General features: G+C 54.3%; 3 protein-coding genes across 3 annotated transcripts in view; 1 reads left to right on the forward strand and 2 right to left on the reverse strand.

The window, feature by feature from the left end:
- Positions 1-150: 150 nt before the first annotated feature.
- LAESUDRAFT_666138 (uncharacterized protein) lies at positions 151-1,891 on the forward strand (the record flags this gene model as incomplete). The annotated part of the gene is made up of 4 exons (XM_040905233.1): positions 151-288; positions 356-1,328; positions 1,385-1,483; positions 1,536-1,891. 4 exons carry the CDS (start codon positions 151-153, stop codon positions 1,889-1,891), a joined length of 1,566 nt encoding a protein of 521 aa, XP_040758203.1.
- Positions 1,892-1,960: 69 nt separating this feature from the next.
- On the reverse strand, positions 1,961-2,500 carry LAESUDRAFT_732253 (uncharacterized protein). Its single transcript, XM_040910206.1, has one exon. The coding sequence runs from the start codon at positions 2,419-2,421 to the stop codon at positions 2,092-2,094; it is 330 nt and encodes a 109-aa protein (XP_040758204.1). The 5' UTR covers positions 2,422-2,500; the 3' UTR covers positions 1,961-2,091.
- Positions 2,382-7,172, reverse strand: part of LAESUDRAFT_553779 (uncharacterized protein) — a 5,044-nt gene continuing 253 nt past the window's right edge. The window contains exons 2-27 of the mRNA XM_040902917.1: positions 7,014-7,144; positions 6,885-6,962; positions 6,473-6,831; positions 6,218-6,409; positions 6,137-6,164; positions 5,677-6,085; positions 5,518-5,622; positions 5,437-5,452; positions 5,306-5,379; positions 5,169-5,250; positions 4,869-5,113; positions 4,698-4,808; positions 4,631-4,645; positions 4,455-4,577; positions 4,365-4,403; positions 4,273-4,314; positions 4,175-4,219; positions 4,039-4,122; positions 3,712-3,983; positions 3,614-3,653; positions 3,344-3,562; positions 3,259-3,284; positions 2,728-3,207; positions 2,668-2,676; positions 2,595-2,604; positions 2,382-2,546 (exon numbers count right to left, since the gene is read on the reverse strand). Of these exons, the coding sequence (XP_040758205.1) occupies positions 2,505-2,546; positions 2,595-2,604; positions 2,668-2,676; positions 2,728-3,207; positions 3,259-3,284; positions 3,344-3,562; positions 3,614-3,653; positions 3,712-3,983; positions 4,039-4,122; positions 4,175-4,219; positions 4,273-4,314; positions 4,365-4,403; positions 4,455-4,577; positions 4,631-4,645; positions 4,698-4,808; positions 4,869-5,113; positions 5,169-5,250; positions 5,306-5,379; positions 5,437-5,452; positions 5,518-5,622; positions 5,677-6,085; positions 6,137-6,164; positions 6,218-6,409; positions 6,473-6,831; positions 6,885-6,962; positions 7,014-7,144 (3,276 nt within the window). The 3' untranslated portion in view covers positions 2,382-2,504. The remainder of the gene's footprint in view (positions 2,547-2,594; positions 2,605-2,667; positions 2,677-2,727; positions 3,208-3,258; positions 3,285-3,343; positions 3,563-3,613; positions 3,654-3,711; positions 3,984-4,038; positions 4,123-4,174; positions 4,220-4,272; positions 4,315-4,364; positions 4,404-4,454; positions 4,578-4,630; positions 4,646-4,697; positions 4,809-4,868; positions 5,114-5,168; positions 5,251-5,305; positions 5,380-5,436; positions 5,453-5,517; positions 5,623-5,676; positions 6,086-6,136; positions 6,165-6,217; positions 6,410-6,472; positions 6,832-6,884; positions 6,963-7,013; positions 7,145-7,172) is intronic.

Here is a 7,172-nt window from a genome sequence, read left to right on the forward strand (position 1 = left end):
GCCTCAATTAATGGCTTGTACGCCCATTACAAACGCAATCTATGCTGCGTAACGTTTCGTTCTAATCTTCTCCAGTAAGCTCTTGGCGTCCTTGATGCGCCTCAGCGCACCAAACCAATCCTTCGCAGTCTGCATGATTATAAGCACACCATGAACTTCCTTGATGCATACGACATTACCGACTCCCCTACTGCTCTGCCAGGAGACCAGCCCGAGACCAGTCTGAACGAGGAGGTCTCTCAGGTCGTTGGGCAGCTCTCACGATTCTGGGGTGGCTTTAGGAAGCAGGTACGCACGCAGCCATGTCTGCGATCCAAACGAAACGAAGGAATGACGTTTTGTTGTGCACTGACAGAGCCAAGCTGTGATTGAAACAGCGCGCAAAGACTTAGGCGAGGTCGTCTCGCAGGCCCAGAAGGAGCTTAACAAGTTGACCACAGAGGCACCCGCAACCGGGTCCACAGTATCAGCTTCCGAAAGCAGCACCGAAGCAGGACCTTCGATAGAGACTCAAACAGACAAGGTGGACGACGTTTCAACGTCCGCATCAACATCAACAATTGAGATCTCCAAGTCTCCGGATGATGCAGAGTCCACACCTACACCGTCGCAAACTGACAGCGAACAACCACCTGCCCAGCCCCAGACCCTCCTCGCTCGCCTCCAGGCGTCTCTCCCTCCTCAGCTCGTCTCTTCTGTTCAAGAACGCCTCCCCGAGTCGATCAAACACGCAAGCGCCAGCTCGCTCTCCTCCATTTCTCTCTCCGCACCCGACTTCGCGCAGCTCCGTAGCACCATCGCCACCGAGCTGCAAAAGGTCCAAGGTAGCAGCGAGGTGCTCCTACAACGCGTGCAGGGTAGTGGCGGGGAGCTTCTACAGCGCGTACAGGGCAGCAGTGAGGAGCTGCTACGCGAGGCGAGCGAGTTCCTCAAGGATGCTGTGCGCGTGGTCCCGCCCGAAGAGGGCACTTCCTCCGGCGTCGTATGGGATGGGACGGATGTGTGGATGATCCCGACGTACAGCACTGCCGAAGGCTCGAGTCCACGGTCGAGCACGAGCGACAAGGGGAAGGGCAAGGAACGGAGGTCGATGGACAGTATACGCGCTGCGACGCGCGCGGAGGCGCTGCTTACACAGTTGCGCCACGACCCAAACGTCGTCCGCGTCGACCCTGCTGCCGAGGGCAGACGAGATGCGGAAATGTACCGGGCGTGGTTTGAGAAGGAGGTAGAGCAGGCAGGCGGGATCGACGCCGACTTTTGGAAGGAGAGAATAGAAAAGGAGAGGAATGACAGGCCAGAGGTTGTGTCGCTCTTCGAGATTCTAGGTACGCATCTCGGAAATAAACTGTAAGCTGTCCGAAATGCTCATCCTCCATTCCAGTGCCAGAAGACATGGACGCGGCGACATTCTGGGCACGCTACTTCTTCCGCATGCACCAGGTCGAGCACGAAGAAGAGCGCCGAAAGGCACTTCTGCAGGGTACGTGCGAGCTTTCCTCCCTCATGATGACACGCGATTCACTTTTCTGTAGGCACGATCGGAAATGAAGAGGATTTCAGTTGGGAAGACGAGGAGGAGGATGCCCCGGGTCCCGCTCCCGGCGTGCCCGCCCCGCTACCTGCAGCTTTCGAGCCCTTTTGCACACAACCCGCCCCGACGTCAACAGCGGCATCGACATCTAACGCTGCAGTGGCTACACCCCCCGCGTCGACGCCCGCACACGGCAGTCCGCGCCAGAGCAGTGAAGATAGCTTTGACGTCGTCTCGTCACAGGTGAGCCGCGTTGGGAGCGTGAGTGTGATCTCGGAGGAGACGGCCGCGGAGGCGAAGGCGCAGGTCGGTGATGAGAAGAAGGACGAGGACGAAGCGGACAGCGATTGGGAATGAACGGACTGGACACTTGATAGGCTGACTATGCGCAACTTGGCGCGCGTTGTACTCTTAGTCGGCACCAGTTGAGGACTCTGTTTGTCCGTCAAAGGTGACTATACCATTGCGCTATGCGTAGCAACACGATTCTCGAGCACGAAGCAAAAAAAACCAGTCACGTCTTTCCATCACCGCTGTCGCCAGCCATCCAGTGTATTCTACGCCCCTTCCTGTCGGCTGCCGAAGAGCGCGACCAGTTCTTTGACGAACCTCAGCATACACCGGCAGAAGGGGAAGATCCGCGACTCACCCTGCAATCGGGCCTCCTTCTTCTGGCGTTGCGTCTCCTTGGTCTTGATTCCGGAGAATGCCTGCGTTACGCTTGAGTATAAAGTTGAGCGCCTGCGGTATGCAGCGCTTACCTGCTCGACCAGCTTTTTCTTCCTCTCTTGGATATCGATAACCTGCAACAGTATACATATCAATAACCCGCGTCCCGTCAGACCAATGGGTCCTACCTTCGATTCAACAGTGTTCTCGGCAATCATTTGGTAGACGTGGACAGGTTTCGTTTGACCAATGCTGTACCAATGTCCGTCAGTCCGAGATAGCAACTTTCCTGGCAAACAGCCTACCGGTTGCATCTGTCAATTGCTTGAGACTCAATCCCCTCCTACGAGGATGTAAGCAGAAACTTCGGTCATCATTGTCCAGTACTTACCTGCCACCAGCTAGAAGCGTCCGAACATGCCAGTGAGTGTGAGTTTGGCACTTCGACAAATGAACAAACATACGGATCCATTCTATTCCAAGCGATCAGCTACATCGATAAGAAGAGGTCGGGAGCAACTTACAGGTAGACATTGTTGGCGATGGTCAAGTTTAGACCCAGCGCCCCCGCCTTGAGCGAGATGAGCATGACCCTTGGATTCACCTCATTTCCAAACGCCGAGCCATCGAGATATATTGACACAGAGGGTCCCGTAATGCTGAACCTCGCTATTTTCTTGCCATTAGCTGCTTTAGCTTTCCCTTTACCCTTCCAACGTTTGTTGCGCTCATCATCCTCATCGTCGATGAAGTCACTATCCTCGCCGTTCTCGTTAGTTGGTGCGAAATCTGCGTCATTGTCGTCGTCGCGGACCGCTGCATCTTCGTCGTCCTGAACGACGGCGATATTGGAGCGTCCCCGGCGGCGAATCGGACGCGATGCTGGTTCGTCGTTCTCGATCACAGAAGTTTGGACAGAACCGTCGAGGGGTACGGAAAAGCGCGCAATTGTTTCTTGTCGCCGTCGCGCAGACATCTTCCCATCGAAGCGGACGTACGGGATGCTGCGATGTTCTGAGTATGCATTGCCTCGTGAGCATGAACATCATACTTGCCCTTCTTTCTCAAGTGTCTCCGCAATCTAAGCGTTCGATGATGATCAGGTGTCTGTACAAGACGACAGGTGCGTTGGAGACAGACCTTGTCAAGGAAGGATGTGAACTGTGAGAACACGAGGGACTTCTCCGTCGTCGGTGTGAGCTTGAGCAAGTGGACAAGCTGATCGATCTTCGCAGAAGATCCGAAACGCAATCCGCTGTCCTCTTCCTCGTCTTCTTCATCGCAGCGCACAGGTGCTTGTGTGAGCTCTGTCGGTGGCGGCGGTTCGATGAGGTCACCCATTCCGAGTTGGCGCCGATCCTAACAGCAGGGCTTGGATCAGAAGTTACCGTGGGGTGTGATAGGACAAACCATCGGGCATTTCGGGTCGCGAGAGATGACTTCAGAGATACTGCAAAGGCAAGTCAGCGCATGTGGCCAATCGTTTGTATACATCAGTAGTGACTGACCATGCAAGACAGAACATGTGTCCGCAGCCCGTGATTCTAGGCTGGTTCAGAATGTCGAAACATATGGGGCATTCCTCGTTATCCTCAATCCCCTGTGCGAGGATGTTTTGCAATCGTATCTTGTCTTCTGGAGTGAGCTTGATTGCGGACATAGGGGCATCGTCATTTGATTCAGCAATGCGGAGCTGTTCGAGATAGTTGGCAGGCACGAGGCCCGGATGGAGCGCGAGCTGGCGCAGACGCGTCAACAGACTTAGCATATTGGTTTGTACCTAAAGAAAATCAGAGTCTGTCATATACAGGGAATGAATTCTCAGAAAGACTCACAGCAGCTGAGTGAATGCTTCCATGCATCTGGATCAAATTGTCTATTCGTTGCTTCGACAGTTGTTCAACTGCGTCGTATAGCTCCTGCAGTCCAGGACATTAACCAGCGCTTACTAATACTGCTGATGTGTCGTACCCTAGCCTGGTCGGTGAGGGACACAGGGACCACGGTCACGTCAACCTGAAATGGGATGAGTAAAGCAAGTTTCGACCGAGTTTTCTGTGATGCCGTACAGGAGGAAGAGGAATAAGCGGGTTGCCTTCGCTGTCTTGCATCTGCGAGCCTTGATGAGCGGATGTACAACGTATGTAAATAATCCGCTTACTTCCTTGGTTCGGCGAATGCACATATGGCTCATCAATGCCTGTTAATACATCGGTATCTGAAATCTCAAGAGGCACGTTGTTACGCGTACCCGAAGGAGCTCGGCGCCACTAGGATCGCCATCCTTGAGAGGACGTAGCACCATGCGCTTATAGAAATCCTCGTCATCCAGGGGACGACAGATCTGCAAAAAGGTCAGGATAGAGCCGAGGTCCTACGGTACCGTTAGTTGATGACGGAGCAAGATGAACTATTAGGTCAGCATACCCTCGGGGAATTGATCTAAGATAGCGATCGTCAGCGGCCCTTTTCGCTAGCACCTAACGCAACTTACGATCGGTGTTCCTGTGAGCACCCAGCGCCGCTGGGCGTTCAATCCGTACACTGCCTTCGCCATCTTAGTTCGAGGGTTGCGAATATTGTGCCCTTCGTCAAGAATGATCCTCTAATCCAATATTAGCAAACTCACGCTGAACCATCCGATAACCGCTCTCATTGTTCTCACCTTCCAGGGCACGTGGAACAATCCTTCCCCGGACATCTTCCTCCTCTTTCCGTTCCCACTCGAGACTGAATCGCCATGCTCTCCGGCGACCGTCTGGTACGTCGTGATTACGACGTCGTACTGCTTCAGCTGCTCCGGTGTCTTAGAGCGCGTGTTGCCATAGTACGCGCAGTGCGTAAGAGCACCCGCGATGACATGGTCCTCGATCTGCTTCTCCCAGTTTGACAGGACAGAAAGCGGGACAACTGTGTGGGTAGAAATTGAGATGTGTGCCCGATTGATGAAGGACGGGATGCACACCGATTAGCGTGGACTTAGAAAAGTCCAGAGGAATGTCGGCCTTCGTTGCGAGCACGAGAGAGAGCATCGTCAAGGTTTTGCCCTAAGGAGGTTGCTCGTTATTATGGAGAGCGTGACGACACATCGTGCTTACGTACCAAGCCCATGCTGTCTGCGCATAGCGCGCCTCTTCCGAGTACTGGAGGATTCTGCTGAGGTGTTTTGGTCACAACTGGCCATGCATAGAAGGTTCAGTAGCTGATCTGCGAGGCTCGTGAACGGGACGCACCATTGTAGTAGAACGTCTGGGAACAAAGGAGCGAGCATAAGCGGACCGGCGGCGGTCTCATGGAGCTGCACACTGGCTCACCTTTCCTGCGGTCTTTTTCAGCTGCCAGAATTGCACCGGCTTATCCTCCTCCTTTTTTGGCAGCACGGGGTACTCGCGTTCGATGCACCATTGCAGAGCTTGACTCTGGATATCCTATCAGATATATTTCTACAGCAAGCAACCGTTCATACGCCATACCTGGTGCCTCATCAAGTTCACCTTCAAGTCCCCGCTTGTTACACCCGGCGGGCTCGGATGCATCGGGAGCTTCAGCACGTCCTCCACAGCGCAGAGCGTGTCGAGCAGGGAGCCCCGGCGCCCCTCGTCGTCGACCTTCTCTAAATTATTGAGAATTTGCCGGAGCTCCGAAGCTTTCTGGAACTCTAACTGTTGCTTGCGCTGTGCTTCCTGCTGAGCGGCGGTGAGTCCCCGGCGCTGGTACTGCGACTGAGGAGGCATGGGCGGAAGTTGGGAAGGGCCTGGGATGGGAATGTTAGCGGCGCCACCACCAGTGCGTGGGGTGAAGCCGCGTTGGCCGGGTGTGGCCCAGATGAGTTGCGGCTCGAGCTGGGCGCGGTTGTCGGTAGCACCATAGATCTTAAGCGTCCTGCGCGGTCCTTTGTCAGTTTGGACACTAAATCATATGAGTTCAACTTACATGGAAAGCGAGTAGCTGAATGAGGTCACTGTATGTGCACTATTCAGAGCAGGATCGACACATTCTCGAGGAAACACTCGCAGTTTCCCTCATGCATCACGCCTTCGACCGTGACTAAGTTGCGATCCATGAGAGGGGCAAGCTTGGCGGCAGCGTTCCGCGGGACATGCCCAACCTGTGTGCCGCCGATATTCTTCACCTGGATTGCGTTGCGATCATACTTGTTGTTCGGTTCTCGGACGAGACGGACTTGCTCTCCGGGCCCAACGAGACCTATCAGGTTACCATAACTCAGTGATACGCTCGCGATGTTCGAATAGCATCGCAGAAACTTGCCCTTGTAGTATTGCACACCGACAATGCTCGTCTTCAGCGTACAATATAGTTCATCTTTGGGGTCTTCGATCTCAACAACATCATCGTCTTGCTCGTCCTCAATAGTCTGAGAAGCGGGATTCTGAGTAAGATGCCGCAGCGGCTGCGACGGACCGGGCTGTGGCTGCTGGGAGGACAACTGCGACACAGGCGTGGCCGCCTCTGCTGCGGCTTTACGCTTCTTCTGGCTGGGCCCTTGCGAAGAAGATGCAGCGTCTGCTGTGTTCACTGCATTGGGCGCCTTGGCAGATTCCGGGATGTCGGCGGTATCAATGCGCCGTAAACCGATGGCCATGCGGATCTTTGACTGGTCCTCAGGTCTGCCGTGGATATAAGAGATGAGAAATATCTTTGTAAATAGGGCCGCACGAACCTCAGGTTGTTGAAACCCGGCACGCGCTCTAATTTGACTGTTGCCAAGTTTGCAAGAATCGACTTAGTAACGCAACCCCTAGCACGACGGGATTAGACAGAAGCATAGTACAGCCTTAAGACGACGTACCAATGGCGCCATTCGACGGTTTCGCCATACTTTCCGAATACGACTTTCCCGTACCTCAAGTCTCCTAAGCCGATGGAGCTGCCCTTACAAGGCGGAGGCCCGTGGCACTTGGCGCGACTGCTCTTGCTGTACTATAGGAGAGCAGTCCAGATACATGAG

This window comes from Laetiporus sulphureus (assembly GCF_001632365.1).
Source record: "Laetiporus sulphureus 93-53 unplaced genomic scaffold LAESUscaffold_81, whole genome shotgun sequence".
NCBI lineage: Eukaryota > Fungi > Basidiomycota > Agaricomycetes > Polyporales > Laetiporaceae > Laetiporus > Laetiporus sulphureus.